This window comes from Hyperoodon ampullatus (assembly GCF_949752795.1).
Source record: "Hyperoodon ampullatus genome assembly, chromosome: 4".
Lineage (NCBI taxonomy): Eukaryota > Metazoa > Chordata > Mammalia > Artiodactyla > Ziphiidae > Hyperoodon > Hyperoodon ampullatus.
Window position 1 is genome coordinate 86,142,480 of NC_136917.1, and position 19,220 is coordinate 86,161,699.

The 19,220-nt window shown below is 36.0% G+C and overlaps 1 protein-coding gene across 1 annotated transcript in view; it reads right to left on the reverse strand.

Annotated features, from left to right (window-relative positions):
- The window catches only part of MAN2A1 (mannosidase alpha class 2A member 1), a gene marked incomplete at both ends in the record, with an annotated part of 155,973 nt that overhangs the window by 107,326 nt on the left and 29,427 nt on the right, over nucleotides 1-19,220 (reverse strand). The window contains 3 exons of the mRNA XM_079702510.1: nucleotides 1,011-1,182; nucleotides 15,977-16,121; nucleotides 18,422-18,679. Of these exons, the coding sequence (XP_079558636.1) occupies nucleotides 1,011-1,182; nucleotides 15,977-16,121; nucleotides 18,422-18,679 (575 nt within the window). The remainder of the gene's footprint in view (nucleotides 1-1,010; nucleotides 1,183-15,976; nucleotides 16,122-18,421; nucleotides 18,680-19,220) is intronic.

Sequence of the window (19,220 nt, forward strand, 5' to 3'; positions counted from 1 at the left end):
CCCTGGATGACAAGTGTTCTTATCTGTAAAATCAGTATAGTCATTGTATCTACTTCGCAGGATTGTTGCGAGGATTATCAGTTATCATTTGCAAGGTACTTAAAACAGGAAGTAATACAGCAAGCACTGTATATGTGATGTTAAATAAGTAAAAGAAAGCAATTTATGCTAAGACAATCCTTAAAGTCCTGGGAGCAGGGAGGAGGGAGACATGGGGAGCAAAACCTCCCATCACACCACATTAAAAAAATAAACTGGAGGATTTATAAAAGTGAACAATAAAAAACTAAATTGGGGAAAAAAGACTATTTCATCTCTTGGATTGGGTAAGACTTTTTAAATATGACAGCATATTAAATATGACAGCAAAGTCAATCAAGAAAACAGATTAATACATCTGACTACATAAAAATTTTAAAAGTCTTTATATCAAACACTAAGAATTAAGAAGAAATATAAAGCTTCAGGAAAAATAAAGGTTGGTATGTGTATATAAATATTCTTACAAATCAGTAAGAAAAAGTACATGATCAAGCAATTCAAAAAAAGCTCTGCCTGTATATATGAGAAAACATGGAACAGTATCACTAATCAAAAATTCACATTTTTCACCACTTAAATTGGTCAAACTTTTAGAAAAAATTATATTGTTGCCTAATATGCAGAGAAATTGGTAACTTTCTATATGGAAGACTGAAGAATACACTGAAACCCACCCTTCCAGGGGTCACTTTGATTATATGCTTCAAAAAATCTTTAAAATATTAAGCCCCTTTGACCTAGTAATTCCATTTCTAGGACAAAGCTGGAACACAAGGATTTTAATGGAAAAGTTTCAAGTCACTTTTTCAGAGATGAACCAGAATCAAGGAAAAACAGAATGTGAAGAAATATTTTAAGTTTCAGAAATAAAGCTAAGAATTTTCACGTTCTAAAAATTCAACACCTGTTTCACTGTATAATTAATGTTTAATATTACCAAATTAAAAAAAAAATTTTAAAAAACAAACCTTTTAACAGCATCCTTCTTCTGAATATCTATAGTTTCCCACCACTTTGAAAGGTAAGAGATCTCAGACCACATAAATTTCCTCCGTGGGTCTTCTTTCAACTTGATGACCATGTTATTAAAAATATACTGAGTCTTCTCTCGAAAGTAGTCATCAAAAGTCTTCAACCAACCTAAATTAAGACACAAATATACCACAAAGGTCTGATTCATATGCCTGATTTAAACTGTCACATTCCATTGCATTACTCTTGCATAACCTCACGTTTCATTCATATAAAAACATATTTAAAAATTTAGCAAACGTTTTCAGTTAATGAAATTCCACTTAAATGGATGTGAGACTCAAAAAGCCTCTAATATTGAAATGATAAAAATACTCTGAAAACTGTACAAATTCAGTTATCAATGAGAAAAATGAAAAAGCATTTCATATGTAACAATTATAATATCTAATTCAACTATTTATAATTTATCTCTAATTTAAGGAATTTCTTAAATTAAAAAAATCTGAACAGTGTTGACAAGTTGACAGTAATATTCTCATAATATGGAATCAAAATTTTATCCTCTCTCATACCACATCTAAAATTTCCTACCCATTAAGTAACCTAAACTAAGAAAAAGAAAATCACAAGTACAAACTCTACTGAAAAGCCAGCAGCAGAGCAATAATCAAACAACAAATATGTACACATCTATGTAAAGTTGTTTTCAAAAAAGAATTGATGTTGACAACTTAGTTCTTTGACTTTTCCTACTACATCTCAAAGATCCTGGAAACTTTATCTAAAGACATTTGCAATTCAACTATAAAGAAATATTTTTAACAAGACCCATAGTTCCAAATACAGCCCCATCCAGCAGAGTAATAAAGCAACGTGATGAGTGGCTGAAGCAAAACATACACAGCCACCAATTCCACCTACTGGTGGGACACAAAATATACCCTGCTGAGAATAACCTCTTATCTATGAAATCTAAAAGGAAGGGGAGTTTCTATAGAGACAGGCTTAACTACTGTGCTATTGTTACCAAGCCTCAAGCATGTGGGAAGTCTAAGATACAAGGGATACAACTGGCTATTTCTTTTGTCTGTCTACAGTTAAGTGAATATTCAATGCATACTGTATTTGCTGACAAAAAATAACAAAAACCTACGAGGGCTGAGTTGGCAATATACTATTCTGACAATGCAAATATGAGCCTCTAAAGGGTACTGCCAGTGTGACTATGTTTCTCCCTTTTGCTTTAAGTGAAATCTATTCATTCTATGGTTATTTACTGAGCACCTACAAAGTGATGGGTATGAAGCTATGAGCCAAATAGGAATACAGTGTAAAATATTCTTTATAGGACTTTCTTGATCTGGGGCACTTTTAAGCTGGTTTGTCACCAAAGAATGCTACCTGAATAATTCAACTTTTTCATGTTTAAATAAAAAGCCTGTACCTACAGAAAACGCAAAGATGTCTCATGAAATATTAGTTTACAAAGAATCTCATCTTGCTTCACAAAGGTACAACCTAGACCCTGTCCCAGAGCACTGAGGCCAGGATCCACATCTGGATTCCCAGGGACAAGCAAAGAAAATTCAACCTATCCTTAAATGGAGATGCCCTAACTCCCTGCTGACCATGCAGCACCCCTGAGAGACAAAAAATATCAAGTGCTCAGACCTGAGCCAAGTATATAATATAGCACTTAATAATAATAATAATAGCCGCTGCTACTATTATTATTATTATCATAATCATCATCAGTCTTTAATTGCCCCTTCCACATCTCTACAATCAAACTGGGTCAAAGGAGAAATAAAAGATATTCTTAACATCTAATTTTGAAAAGTATACAATTTATTTAAAACATTAAATAAATTGCTCCACATCTTAAACATATTGGTTACCCAACACTTCAATTTGCAGAGAATTCATTTTATGCCCCCATTATGGGCTGAATTGTGTCCCCTTGAAACTCATGTTGAAGTCCTAACACCCAGTAGCACCCACTTCAGAATGTGACTGTATTTGGACGTAAGGTCTTTAAAGAGATAATGAAGGTAAAATGAAGTCATGAGAATGGGCCTTAATCCAATACAGGCATAACTCGTTTTATTGCACTTTGCTTTATTTTGCTTCACAGGTGTTGCATGTTTTACAAATTGAAGGTTTGTGGCAACCATCTGTCAAACAAATCGATCAGTGCCATTTTTCCAACAGCATTTGCTCACTTTGTGTCTCTGTCACATTTTGGTAATTCTCATAATATTTCAAAAATTTTAATTATTATTATATTTGTTACCATGAACTGTAAGCAGTGATCTTTGATGTTGCTGCTGCAGTTGTTTTGGGGGTGCCACGAACCACACCCACATAAGACAGTGAACTTAAACAATGTTCTGACTGCTCTACGGGCCATTCCCCATCTCTCTCCCTCTCCTCCAGCCTGCCTATTCCCTGATACAAAACAACATTGAAATTAGGCCAATGAATAACCCTGCAATGACCTCCAAGTGTTCGAGTGAAAGGAAGAGTCACATGTCTCTCACCTTCAATCAAAAGCTAGAAATGATTAAGCTTAGTGAGGAAGGCGTGTCGAAAGCTGAGAGAGACCAAAAGCTAGACCTCTTGCACCAAACAGTCAGCCAAGTTATGAATGCAAAGGAAAAGTTCTTGAAGGAAATGAAAACTGCTACTCAATCAACACATGAATGATAAGAATGCTAAACAGCCTTACTGCTGATATAGAGAAAGCTTTTGTGGTCTGGATAGAAGATCAAACCAATCATGACCTTCCCTTAAGTCAAAGCCTAATAATCGAGGGCAAGGCCCTAACTCTATTCAATTCTATGAAAGCTGAGAGAGTTGAGGAAGATAAAGAAGAAAAGTTTGAAGCTAGCAGAGGCTGGTTCATGAGGTTTAAAGAAAGAAGCCAACTTCATAACATAAAAGTGCAAGGTGAAGCAGAAAGTGCTGAAGCAAGATATCCAGAAAAATCTAGCTCAGATAATGAACGAAGGTGGCTACACTAAACAAGAGATTTTCTATGTAGATGAAACAGCCTTCTATTGGAAGAAGATGCCATCTTGGACTTTCTTGAAGAGAAGTCAATGCCTGGCTTCAAAGCCTCAAAGGACAGGTTGACTGTCTTGTTATGGGCTAATGCAGCTGGTGACTAGTGAAGTTAAAGCCAATGCTCATTCACCATTCTGAAAATTCTAGGGCCCTTAAGAATTATGCTAAATCTACTCCACCTGTGCTCTATAAAGGGAAGAGCAAAGCCTGGATAACAGCACATCTGTTTACAGTATGGTTTACTGAATACTTTATGCCCATTACTGAAACCATGTACTCAGAAAAAAAGATTCCTTTCAAAATAGTACTGCTCATTAGCAATGGTCACCTGGTCACCCAAGAGCTCTGATGGAGATGTACAACGAGATTCACATTGGTTTCATGCCTGCTCACACAACATCCACTCTGCAGCTCATGGATCAAGTAGTAATTTTGACTTTCAAGTCTTATTCTTTAAGAAATACCTTTCATAAGCCTATAGCTGCCATAGACGGTGATTCCTCTGCTGGGTCTAGGCAAAGTCAACTGAAAATCTTCTGGAAAGGATTTGCCATTCTAGATGCCATTAAGGACCTCTGCGATTCATGGGAAGAGGTCAAAATACCAACATTAACAGGATTTTGGAATACATTGATTCCAACCCTCATGGATAACTTTGAGGGATTCAAGACTTCAGCGGAGGAAGTCACTGCAAATGTGGTGGAAAAAAACATGAGAACCAGAATTATATGTGGAGGCTGAAAATGACTGAATTGCTGCAATTTCCTGAAAAAACTTTAAGGGATGAGGAGTTGCTTCTTATAGATGAGCAAAGAAGTGGTTTCTTAAGATGGAATCTACTCCTGATGAAGATGCTGTGAAGACTGTTGAAATAACAACTAAGGATTTAGAATATTATATAAATGTAGTTGATAAAGCAGCAGCGGAAAGGTTTAAAAGGACTGACTCCAATTTTTAAAGAAGTCTTACTGTAGGCAAAATGCTATCAAGCAACATCGCATGCTACGGAGAAATCATTCATGAAAGAAGGAGTCGATGCAGCAAACTTCACTGTTGTCTTATTTTAAGAAACTGCCACAGTCACCCCAGCCTTCAGCCGCCACCACCCTGATCAGTCAGTAGCCAGCAACATCGAGGCAAGATCCTCTACCGGCTGAAGACTCCGATGATGCCTAGCACTTTTAAGCAATAAAGTATCTATTAATTAAGGTCTGTGCGTTGTGTTTTTTTAGACAATGTTATTGCACTTTGAATACAGTATAGTGTAAACAAGACTTTTATATGCACTGGGGAAAAATTTGTGTGACTCACTTTATTGCAGTGGTCTCGAACCAAACCTGCAAAACCTGCAAGGTACCATGCATGTCCTTCTAAGAAGAGGCATATAGGGCACAGACACACACAGAGGGAAGACCATGTAGAGACAAAGGGAGAAGAATGATCATCTACAAGCCAGGACAAGAGGCCCATAGAAGAAACAAACCCTGCAGATACCTTGATTTTGGACTTTTAGCCTCCAGAACTGTGAGGAAATAATTTTCTGTTGTTTAAGCCACCTGATCTGTGGTACTTTTTTAAGGCAGCCCTGGCGAACCAATATCACACAAGAAAAAGTAAGTGTTATTACTATTCAAAAAATGAAGATCGCAATGCAGAGAGAATCTCCTTTACCAAATACCATCATAATACTTAATATACATCTACCTCTGTATTGCAAGACTGAGCTGAAATCAAATGTAAGTAACATCAATTTGTGTACCATGTTATTATATGTACTCAATAAGGACCATCTAAATTACTAAATGGCTCTACTAGAATTATGGTCCCTAAGACATCACATCTATCTTCTACCTAAATTTTAACAAAGGTCAAAATTAATCCCTAATTATTTGACTGATAACTCAATTAAAGAAATGAACTATGAACAGAGGAATGCCTCCAAAATTAACTCAATAATAAAACACTAGAAACCTAGCAGAAGAGGCAAATTTAGAAAAAATAGTCTTTATGAAGATTAATAAGTGAAAGGGTTTTTTAAAAAAATACAATTACTTATTTTCATCAGTTATACGTTGTTATGAACTCAGGTCATTTCAAATAATAGTTTATCACGGGAGTTTTCATAGAGGAATCACAGTGACTGATTAATCCATTCTGCCTTCAACAATCATGCAGAAAATATGTCAAAGATATTTACGTGAGCCAAAATACAAGCTCAGAGATGTCAACTTAAAAGCCTTGCATAAAACTCATCTATAATAGATACTACTATCACTACAATACAGCACAATTAATTAAGAATGAACTGAAAGAAAGCCTCTTGCAGTTTTCAATATTGAGTTATATAACAGTAATTTAGCTTTTACTGCTCTTATACAATAGCGTATCAAGTATTCCTTTCTACACTGAATTGGCTCTTTCTTTTTCTAAATTACTGTAAAACTCCAATTGTATATCAACATGAGGCCAATCACAAAGATAGTATTTTACAAAAAGTTTTATGGGATGAATTTTTGTGACATAAAATTATATTCCTACCTCTAGATTGAATAATCTTGGGACATTCGGTTGCAAACTGATTTACTTAAGTGGTCAATTCACAGCCTTTTTCTTTCCCTTGAATACACTTGGAAATTGAACCAGGGCTAGAACAGCATTAATACTTTTCAATTTATTCTTTTTCATTCTAACAACACTATCACCCATAAAACACCTAATCACTATTTTAAATAAGTGGGGAAATATTAAAAACAAAGAGTACACAATTAGAAGTTCTATACAGCCAGCATAATTCCAAATTCACTATCACTATTTTATTATAAAATTTTTTTAAGTTCTAAAACAGAAAACTAATAAAGTTGAAAACTCTACTGCTTATTTTTAATGTGCATAAACAAATACACACCTAGTAATTGTTCACTAACAAAATACAATTTATTTTTTTAATTTTGGACCCAATCTAGCTTCAAAGTCTACAGACTTCACGGAGACCTGATCCTCTTAAGGAACACTTCGTTTTATTTGTTTCAAGGGCATACACAGTACCATCCTTAGGACCTGGGCAAAGACTGCCCCACCCTGAGCACTGGACTCGAGGGGGATCTCCCTATTCTTCCTCTGACCACATCCCTTTCCACATGATAAATCCATAGGGCAAAGAACTTGCCTGCCCACAGTCTGTCCTACCCAGCCCTGACCTTCTGAGTCCCCGAGACCCAGAAATCTGTGTCCAAACGTCCCCAAGCCAGCTTTCTGAGCCTCCCAGGGCCTTCTATAATGCCTTTACCTGCCAGGACAGTCGAACTTGCAGGTCGAACAGTCGAACTAGCCTGGGCAGTAGCCAAGGGGCTGCAGTTTGTAGGGGCATGGGAAGAGCGCTGGGGTGTCTGCAAGAAGAGCCCCTCCTGGGTTAGGACAAGGCCCGGGTCTGGGAGGAGAGGGGGCTGGGCCGCCTGGAGGCTGGCTCTCCCCACAACACCAGCACATTCCAGTGGGGAAGTGGAGCCCAAGCAATCTAAACCCACACCTGGCCTTCCAGATCTCTGAGCTATTTCTCAAGGCAGTAGGAAGAGACCTATTTTATTTAGCAATGTATTAGTTTGATTTATAACTTTTAAATGTTTAGACAGAGTGTCTGACGGCCTCCATGTACTTTTGCCCCAGGTCCTGAAAATTTTAGAAGCAAGCCTAGACACATGCTACAACCTGAACTTCAAACGAGTCAGTTCTCATGAATCTAGCACCTGGTACAGTCTACAACAGCAAGAGTTCAGTAAGTGCCTGATAGATGAATGAAGTGTGGTGCCGAAAGGACTGGAAAAAAATGCAAGTGGAGTATAAATGCAAACTTACTACTTCAACTAGAAATGAGACCAAAGGTCAAAGATACCACATACTATTAGCTCTGCTATGTTCACTCTCTGTTCTGATACTAACCTAATAATCTTTGAACAATATCTCTAGGTTCCTGTTTTATATTTAAAAAGGCTCTGTCATCCCTAAGATGATTTAAAAACACACATCCGGAAGAAGGCATGCCCCTCAAATCATTGTTACACTGTTATGGTTTTAACTGCTACAATAATGATTTTTTAATGAGTACATTAATTCCACTCAAAAGTTAAATAGGTACCAACTGTTAAGAAAACATAAAAAGATTCTGAGTCAAAAATAATTATATCCAGATAATAAACATTGAAAAAATACAACATGCTTCAAGTTATTTCCATTTTAACATAATATTCTCAAATTTAAAAATACAAGTAGAGTTCATTAAAAAATCTCCTTTATTTTAGTAATTAAGTTATTCTACATGGACAAATGATCAACAGCTTCTTCCATCACTTGTCAAACCCTTCAATATTCGACTGCAACATCCAATCTTACACTTAAGGGGTCACATACAACTTTAATTGGTATTACCATAACTCACATGCTGATTAATTTTAATTCCAACATTTCTATTATAAAATAAGCTTATTTACCCCCTTTATAAACTGTGGAAGAGTTTTAATTAACGTTCTGTTCTGGTTTATTCGTTCAAACACAAACCAAGCATCTAATAAGGGCAAAACGATAAAGCTAAGCTAAATGAAAAGATTCTACAGTGAACGTATGAACCAAATGCCGTGGGAATAAAGAAATGGTAAATTCCTACCAGAGGACAGAAGAGAGATTCTTAAATTAGATGTCATCTGGTTAGAGAGAAAAGGTGGAAGTTCCAAATATGGAAGAGGATATGGAAAAGACACTAAGCCATGAAATTGTGTGTCAGTTTCAGGTAGCAGAAGGCAGTTGCGTATGGCTGCACCGCAGATTACATGGTGGGAGCATGGTGAGATAAATAGAAGTAGGGGGTCAGATCACAGAAACCTTCTAAACGATCCTTGTTTCTCACCAAGAACTTAGAAGGAAGGAAGTTAAGGTATTCTGAGCTGTGTTTTCAAAAATAATTGGACTGTGAGTATAAAGGATAGACTAACAAGGTAAAGTAGAAGAAAAACAGGAAATGAGGTCACTGCAATAATTCTGCTAAAATATGGTAACGGATCGCAGTGGAAACAGACGGAAATAAGAGGCCAAGGAGGCAAAATGAAGCGCGTTTACTAATTGACTTAAGTTTCCAGAAGAGAGTAGAGGGAGAATCAAAGATGAAGCTGAGTCTTTGGAAACCTGCAAACCTGCTGATTCCTCTAAATGCTGATTCCTCTAAATGCTTTTAAACTCAGATTTTCAAAATAACCCAACCTTTTTGCCAGGTGATTCAGTGTCATCTAATAGTTTTTAAAGCATATCAGCTTCACTTCCATTAACTTGTTTGAGATACAGCATTTTTTTTGAACCCATGTAAGATGCTGTCACTGGAAATTCTATCCCACACCACAAGAACCTATTTGCATTACTATTAGGACAGCTGGGGTTTTGTTCACCCCGCAGCTGTATATGTATAATGGCCAAATGTGACCTCTTACTGTACTGCTTTTCTAAATGCCCTTTAAAAGACCTGCATACCTTGATACCTGACACCTGCAATTGTGAGATCAACCTCCAAAATATTTTCTAAGTCTGTGCTAAAGTTACTTCTCTCTCTTGTTAAGAATTTCATCCATGAGTATCTACTCACACCAAATGAGGACACTTCAGGCCTAATAAGTCTTCTCCAAACAGAGTTTCATTGTCTATAATATGAGAGACATGTATATTCCTTTGAGGCATTACTCTTAGGATATGTGAGGAGTCGATGTACTTAGCCTTATGAGTAAGCCAATACTGGGCAAATAATCAAAGCTTCTAGAAGAAACCATTTAAAAGCTGGAAAATATGGCTTCTCAATCACTTTCTAATTGTAAAATATGTAGCAATGAGGAAAACCACTCACCATTTCATGTACTAATTTAGTATTTAAGGACAAAGACATCTGTTTTAATAAGGATAGAAGAGAAGAAAAAAAGGATAGGAAACAGTGCAATGAGGAATCTACTTTTGCAAGAGAGTTACTAAAATGTTTTACGAGATTAATAATACTAAAGTAGATAACATTTGGCTTGGAAAAACTGAGAAGACTTTCTTCCTAAAAGCTCTCTTATGGGTTCAGAAGTATTACCTGCAAGAGGCAATATTTAATGGTTACAAGTTGTGATTCCAGAACCAGATGGCTTAGGTTCAAACCCACCCCTGCCACTGACACATTACTTATCCTCTCTTCTGCCTCAGTTTTCTTATCTGCGAAATGAGGGTAAAAACAGGACTTTTTGTCATAAAGTTGCTGAGAGGAGTGATGGATTCAACACATGTAAAATACCTAGAACAGCGCCTGGAACATAGTAAATTCCTATAGTGCCAGCAATTATTTGTGTAACCAGCATACTGGTGAGCTCTGATGCACCCAGGATTGATGACAGACAAAAGTAATCAAAATAGGGGAATCGGGAAATGTTTAATGATCACCTACATCTCTTAGGCACTACCTGAACATTTGTGCTCCTAAAGAATACAGTCCAGTAAGAGCCCAAACAATCAGACTTTTTCCCTCTAAAAAGGAACATCAATACACCAATTCTAGAGATCTCTTAAAAAGACAACCCTAGGGCTTCCCTGGTGGCGCAGTGGTTGAGAGTCCGCCTGCCGATGCAGGGGACACGGGTTCGTGCCCCGGCCCGGGAATATCCCACATGCTGCGGAGCGGCTAGGCCCGTGAGCCATGGCCGCTGAGCCTGCGTGTCCAGAGCCCGTGCTCCAAAACAGGAGAGACCACAACAGTGAGATGCCTGCATACCACAAAAAAAAAAAAAAAAAAAAAAGACAACCCTAAAGAGCCATGTAAATATTTAACTTTTAAATGCCACAATTTCTTAACAATTAAGATTGCCCGATAAAATACAGGATGCCAGGTTAAATTTGAACTTCAGATAAATAATAAATGTTTAGTATAAGTGTGTCCCATACGATATTTGCAACACATGTAAAAAAATTATTCATTGTTTATAGGAAATTTAAATTTAACTGAGCAGCCTGGTTTTTTTTTCCCAGCTAAATCTGGCAACTCTATTAACAACCCAAAGTTCAGATAAATGTGCTAATAAATTAGCTAATGCCCATAAAGCAAGAAGAAAAGAAATACTAGCATCATTTGAACTAAATAAAGTATCTTAAGCAGCAGTAGAGAAAATGGAAAGAACGTGGATCTTAGAATCAGGTAAATCTGAGATCCAGTTCACTCCTCTGCCCATTTATTTATGACTGACTGACCTGGAACAAATAACTACATTTCCTCTAACCTTACTGTCCTCACCTGGTAAATGGGGTTTAAATTTACCACTTCTCAGGGTTGCAGGACAGATTCCATGAAGTAACACACCAAACATGGCCTGAGGCAGGACGGACAATGAATGTCATAGTATCTTAGCTCCAGAAACACAAATTTCCCATCACAGTAGCCAAAACCAAAGAACTCGCTTTATCCCACAATAACTAAACAGAAAAATATACTCCCCAAACTGTGCCTGCATACAAAGCTCTCCTTCTCCTGACCATCTCATTCCACTAGGCAGGTTCCTTTGGCAGCCTGAGTTCTGTCCCCACTGCCTTTCACCTACATGCGCAGTACTCAACCATGGCTGGCCAGAACTGGTTTCTTCTGACTGTGCTTAACAGTATTTGAACAGAAAAGCTGTGAAATAACATTACACTGTGATGTCCTCACATGTTTTTGTTCTTTTTCACAAACTTTTTAAGATTAAGGATACATAAACAAATTCATTTCAAATTATCATATAATACTAAATGCAAAAATCTGTTCTCTTAATTTTCAAAAAAAAAAAGGCTGAAAATCCTAATCACTCAATCGAGTCAATAAAAATTCTGCAGAAGAACTGCAAATGCATGAAAGAAAATTATTTTCCATCGTGACTCTTGGGCCTAGGTCTTCCTTCTGTTTTGGAGTCATACCACACGGGGGATTATTTTCTAACACTCATTTTACAAATTGCTTACCTAACAATATGCTGTCCAATTTTTCATTTAGTATACCTTATCTTCTCTCTACACACTGTAATTTCTTTGAAGGAAAATTAACTAAATATTTCAGCAGTTTAACTAGTGGGAAGCAAAGAATTAGGATTGTAGATACAAAGGTGCTGTAACTGTGTTTTAATCAGCTTATTATTAAATACAACATGAACATGTATCAATCAACTAACATTTAATTTCATGGTCTATGATTCAAAACTTTTCAAAAGCATAATGGTACAAAATTATCAGTATTTACTTAACAATTCCTTTCCAACTTTGTTTTATCTCATATAAACCATGTAAAATATTATATGATAATTGTTACATGTCCTTATGGACTGGAAGAAGACATAATTAGGAATTTTATTAATATACAAATATAATTTGAAATTTATCTTTCCAATTTGATCCCAAAAGAAAAATATCTCCAAATATAAAAATACAGCAACATAATTTTTTAAGTACGGTGACTAAATATAGGAATCTTCTAAACTCTATCCCCAACAGACAACACTTCACTGATAAACTACTGAGCTAAAGTTTGTTTTAAATTGTTGCGGCAGAAAATGGAAACAAATCTCTATAAATTTCATTTAGAAAGTAAACTGCCTTAATTGCACATTCATTTAGGAGTATTATACAAAGATTTCCCAACAGAGTCACACTTTGACTTGGAATGTATGTGTACATACTTATCTCTTCTTCTCTACTGAAAGAGTGGTTTTTCATGATCTGAGTGATTCAGTTTTTCACAGAATAATTTAGTTTATCTAAATTCTACTCTTGTTAAGGAGCAGTGAAAATTATTAAGAAAAGTCAGGTTCTTCTCTAGCATTTTGCTTGATAGCAAAAATTACTTTCGTTTTAAAAGGTCTGTTTCTGACCATTATTTTTGTCTCAAGTGGAGAAGAGCCTGAGGGTAAGGGTCATTAACATCTTTCACTAAGACAAAAAGATTCAACTGTGGTCGCTAGGATACCAACAGACAGATTCACTTTATTACAGTCAGGAACAGTTATTCATAATGTCTTCTCACAAAACAACATACTAACTGCAACAGGAAGGAAGCTTAATGCAAACAAAGTCTAAAGGGCAGAGGCAGTCCCTGCCCTTTAAGAGCTTAATATCGTCTGTTACTGGTATTTAAAAGTACATTTTAAATAAGCTATTTTTTAAAGGAATGGAAATAAGGAGACAGCAGGAAGAAGTGAAGGAGGGAAGTTAAACGTATAGGCCAAAGAATAAGTCAACTGTTTCATCTGAGTCTGCAGAGTCACATTCCTTTGTTCATTAACTCATTTAACTGAATGAGTCTGTACTGTGTGCTGATTACTGTTCTAGGCATTAGCACCCCAGTGGTTAATAAGACAAAGTTTGAGCGCTCATTGAGCTTACACTCCAGGAAAGAGACCAAGCAGAAGTTAATATTTGTGCCTATAGGCAAGCATGAATGCGTGTGTGTGTGTGGGTGTGGGTGTGTACACAGTGTGAAAAGGGCATGGAGGCAGGTCAGTGAAGGCCTTACATATATTTAGCGATTACTACATGCCAAGTGCTGGGCTAGGCAATGAGGACAGAGTGTAACAAGAGACACAAGTTTTCTGACACTCAAGTTTATCTGGGTGGGAGATCCAGGTAAACTAACAGGGAAGTATTCTGGTGCCACTTACTGCCTGTGTAACCTTGACAAGTTGGTAACACCTTCATCATGAACAGTGGCACTAACCTTCAAAAGTTATTGTGAACATTAGATGTTTATAAAACCTTTGGCACATTGCCTGGTAAACTACAAATTTTATTATTTCAGTTAAGAGCCCACGTTATAGAATAACAAGAAACGAGATTGATGGAAATTGAGGATGGCAGAAAAGAGGAAAGGATAATAAAGGTCTGTAAAAAATCAAAAAGGGAGGAGAGTTGGGTTTGCATTAGAAGTTCTTTGTAAAACACACTGCTAAGTGTATTTATAAGCCTACAAGGAATAGTATACAATGGAATCACATCACATACCCAATTAAGTGACAAGAATTAAACGATACATGATTGGCAGAGAAAAGAGGAGGAGAGAACAATTTAAATAATAAAAGTGGCTCTGCCACTATCTCACTCAATGAGGGACTATTTCAGAGTAAATGAGATTTACAGGAAAAAAAATCTACAGTCCTACAGGCAAGTCTCAGATCCCACATGTAAAGTGTGAGCAACTCACCTCACCTCACTCAGTGAGTCCAGGTATAAACAAAGACTGTGTTTTTTCATGTGTCCCCTAAATGCAAATGTACTATTTAATCTGGTGCTCAAGTGGATAAATAGCAAAAGGAATTTTTATTAGATGTGATTTTCATCACCTTTTGTACTTACTTTATAACTAATTCTTGTCCACTATATGACCTCTGTTTTATAGATACACAATTTTCTACATTTTATAGATAAATAAGCCCAAGGACACCAGAAGGTCTGCTTCATTCTGCCTGGCTCCAAATCTCTGTAGCCTTTATTCAATGCCCAGGCAACCCTGAGTTTTTATTTGAAGGGAAAGGCTAAGATTAAGGAGGAAGATGATATAAAACATATAAGAGAAAAAGTTAATAAGACTAACAGGGGTTTTTAGGAAAAGATAAAGACATTAGGACCAAAGACAAGGAAACCAAGTCAGAAGCTGATGTGTAGTAACTGCTCATCACAAATTTCCAGAACAATATTGATTTCACATATATTATACCTCTGTGCATACTAAATATTGAAGTATACTGGAAATTCAAACATTTCAGCATCCAAGCTCTATCTCCCAGACTATCTCTCACACCCAAAAGCAGGGTGCATGTGTACACACACACACACACACACACACACACACACAAAGCTTCACCAAATCATTTGTCCGGACATAAAGTAACAAGTTCTATTGTCTTAGAAACAGAAAGAAATACATAACAATAAACTAGTTGAAAAGAATATAAATATGACAAAATTGAAAATTGGGAATAAAGAAAGAAACCTTCAAAGTAGTAAATGAATATGGTGCCCCGATAGTAATAATAAAATTGAGAAAAATAACAAATAGAAGCAAAAGTAAGTCTTTCAAAAGAGGTCTTTGGAAGTATATTCCAAAAAAAAATCCTGCAACTTAATTCACTGGGCATTTACTCAGTGCCTGTGTCCTCACACTTAACAGAGATAAACATCGAATCATATTTCCCATCATCATTTTAGCAACTTCCCTTTACCTTGGGGGGAAAATCTCTGGCCCCAGTAAATAACAAAAGTTGTCATATGAAAGATTAATAACATTAATGATAATGATAGCAGTTACTCTAGGGCTGTGTAACATACCTTTAACATTTAACCCTATGAAGTAAGTACTTTAGCCTGATTCCACCTGGGGAAAAACTTACTGTCATGTTAAGAAGCTGGCCTAAAGTTGTTTAACACTGTTGGGATTGGGACTCACTCTCATGTCTGCTTAACATCAAGGCTCTTAACCACTTTATACTGTTTCTACATTTTAAAGATACAAACTTTCCCATGAGCACTCTGCATTTTCTAACATAGAGTTTATGGACATGAAATAATTCTTCCACACAATATGTAAGAAGTAACTAAAATGAACTATCAGTGCCTTAAATACATGTAACTTTTCATCTCCCAAAGCTAAGACCTTCTTGTGTTTATTCCTATTTCATACTATACAAGTATTATCCTTGAATGGCTCATAAATTGATAAAATGAGAACACAACTACATATAAAATAAATATGTTATTGTGAAAAGTCAGAGAATAACGTCTCAAATATTTGAGAAGTGGGTTATATCAGATTCTCATTAAAATACTCTGGGCCTACAAGGGCTTATTAACCTCTAGATTTTTGAAGTACAAATTTTACCTGGGTCATTATGGGAATGAGGCACCACAAAGACTTGAAGGGGCTTAGTATCCCATTCATCAGCTTTATAAGTAATGTCAAATCCTTGCTTCCAAGCTCCACCATCCGGATTGTCAAAAGGAATTAGACTGTAAACATCTAACATCTAAAAATATGAGACAAAAAAAAATGTTAAATTTAATCATGTATAACCATTATTAATTTAAACTTAATTTTGGAAATATTTGCTCAAAACTACTCCTTGCTATACTCTGTATATATATTTTAAAAGATAAAACTATTTCTGTAGACATTAACTAAAGAGTTTAAGGCAGAAAATGTTTAATCACCATTCAAAGGGTTAAAATGCTATTTGTATTATATAATTAGCCTGATAAATAATCCCCTTCCTCTTCTGCTTCTAATATAAAATATCTTCATTCAATTCTTCTTCCCTTGCTTTACTTCCAATACAATTTAATAGAAAATGATGGGAACTGAAGAGCAAACAAAAAAAAATTTCATCATGATCAAGTATTTTAGCATTTTCAAACACGGTACTGAAAATTATTTTATACTTCGTCTTTATATTATAATCAATCGCCTATGTATCTGAATCTGAATGGAAATGGATCTGTAGCTATTCTTTAATTTTGCCTATGTATGTTTACCTTTTTTATTCTAAAAATAAAACTATAACAGGGTCAACTAGGTTTAAAAATGGAAGCATTTTTTACATTGAGATTTAGCTTTTAGTGTTCAAATATTTTCTAAGTTTCCAATGTAGTGTTCCTTCTAGATAATAATCTATTTAGACACAAAGGAAAAAATATTACAGAAAAACAAAGCCAAACAAACCTAAAAACTTATTTTTCATACTCTCTATAATAGTAAGTGTAACAAAGAACACAAACCTCCTTTGGTAAAATTCAAACTAAAAAATTACATCCTAATAAATACATAAATGGGTTACAAATTTTTTTAAGATAAGCAAGTCATATACAAGTGAATACAATGTATTTTAAGACAATAATATATCTTTCACTTGGAAGTTTATAACTAAAATAAAATACTCCCAAGGATGAGAACAAATCTTTGGGAACCAACTGGATAAGAGGATGTGAGAGCACTCTCTGCTATTCCTTCCAGGTCTTTCTTGGGCCCTGCAGCTTTCTCAGTACCCTGCTGCCTTGCTCTGCCTGATTTCCATGGCTGCTCTGCAGCTCCTTTCTGTCCAGCTCAGATTTAGACCCTTCCCCTCCACCCCAAAAAAGATTTTATCATTTCCCTTTAAAAGGTACTTAATTAAAACCTAAACAAAGCCAAGCCTCACAGAAATAGATACCCCTTCAAAGCACAGGATCGTGATCCTATCTGAACCTGGCCACACACTAGGCTGATGAGGCTGTAGGCACGCAGCCCGGGCAGCTCCACTGTCCCCAGCTTCCGGCCTGGCCTGTGAGCCATGGCCTCGAGATCATATCATGTTCTCTGTCCCCAAGAGTTAATGAAAACTTCTACTCTGAACCAAGGCCAGAGCCAACTCCTTTTGTCCAACTTTAAAATATTCACACCCCAGGGTCCTGTCACCAAGTTCCAGTTTCCAGTCTAAGGTACAACGGTAAAATAGCTCTTTGCCAATCTGTAGAACAGAGCAAACATGAGTGACACACACAAAGTTTAAGAAAGGCAGAAGTCCTTTCTTACCTTAGTTTTCAACTCCCCTACCCTCTAGAACAGTGCTACCCGAGGGAAATATTATGCAAGCCAAATACATAATTTAAAATTTTCTAGTAAAATGAAATAGGTAAAATTAATTTTGATGATATATTTTTTAACCTGATATATTAGAAATTTTACCATCCCAACATGTAATGAATGAGCAAGATATTTTACATTCTTTTTTTCACACTAACTCTTCAACATTTTGTGTGGATATTAGTGCACATCTTAACTCAAATTAGCCACACGTGAAGTGCTCATTAACCACAGGTGGACTGCAGCCTCCATCCTGGACAGCACAGCTCTAGAACATTTCCCTTCCCTCTCACAAAGGCATATTCAGTAAAAAGAATGTAATCTTACACTGTGTGAAACCTATAATGTAGAACAGATATATACTAAGAGTAGGGCTTTTCTGGTACTCTCCAAAGGAAGGTAAAAAAAATCTCTTTGGCCAGATTTAAACCTCTGAAGGTCTTCAACTATTACAGAAAATAAGACCTAAGAAGCATAGAGAAAAGGCCATAGTCAGGAAGTAAAAAATAAGAAAAATTAGGAGAAACACGGAATTACAGAAATTTATCACTAAAAAGAACATTAATGATCATTTGACTAATCAAATGATTTTACAAAAATAGAAATGATAATCCAGAGAATTCAGCAACTAAGAACAGATACCAGATCAAATCTAAAAAAACAAAAACAAATCAAAGTCCAGTGATTATTAACGAATGCATACATTACCTGCACATCTGAACTCTGACTTCCACTTTGTGAAGCAAACAGACAGTCTCCAGGGTCAACTGTGAGAGGCAACTGTTTCGATGGCAGAAGAGGTGAGCCGGCACCTCGGCTGAAATTGCCTTTTGAGCTTTTCGAACCATCCTCCACAGACTCACTCAAATTGATGACCGAGTCTCTAATATTTGAGATGATCTCATTATTCTCAGCTAGCAAACGTTCCAAATGGTCTATTTTTTCTTGCAACATTGAGAGCTGGCCCTACAATAAAAAAGAAAAAGGCAGCTATATGAAACTCTAATATAGCTCTACTGAGACACACGACATTTTTTTTAAACTATGTGCCTCACCCAAGAGGGCAGCTACTCTCCCTTCACTATCCACTTTTATAAGTTGGATCACATAACACATGAACGCATAACAGCTGGATGTTAAAACACCAATTTACAGCAGAAAATCTTCTCCATGGCTGCAATCTTTGTTTAGTCATATTTTAAAATGTGCAACAGAAAGACCAAAAATATTGGGGACTATATTTCCTATTATCCCAAACCCAGCCCTAAAAGATCTTCAGGTCTCTAAAATCACTAAGTACAACACCATATTATACTCAGATATGAAATTTTAAATTTAACTATAATTGATTCCAGTTACTTATAAGAGCAAAAATGTATGAACCTAAAAAAGATCATTCCATTTCAATCAGTAACACTAGTGAACAATCCTAAAGAAGAACTATCATCAATAGAAAAATCAACTAGTCAACTCTTAATTAGCTATATTATGAAAAAGATTGGCATGA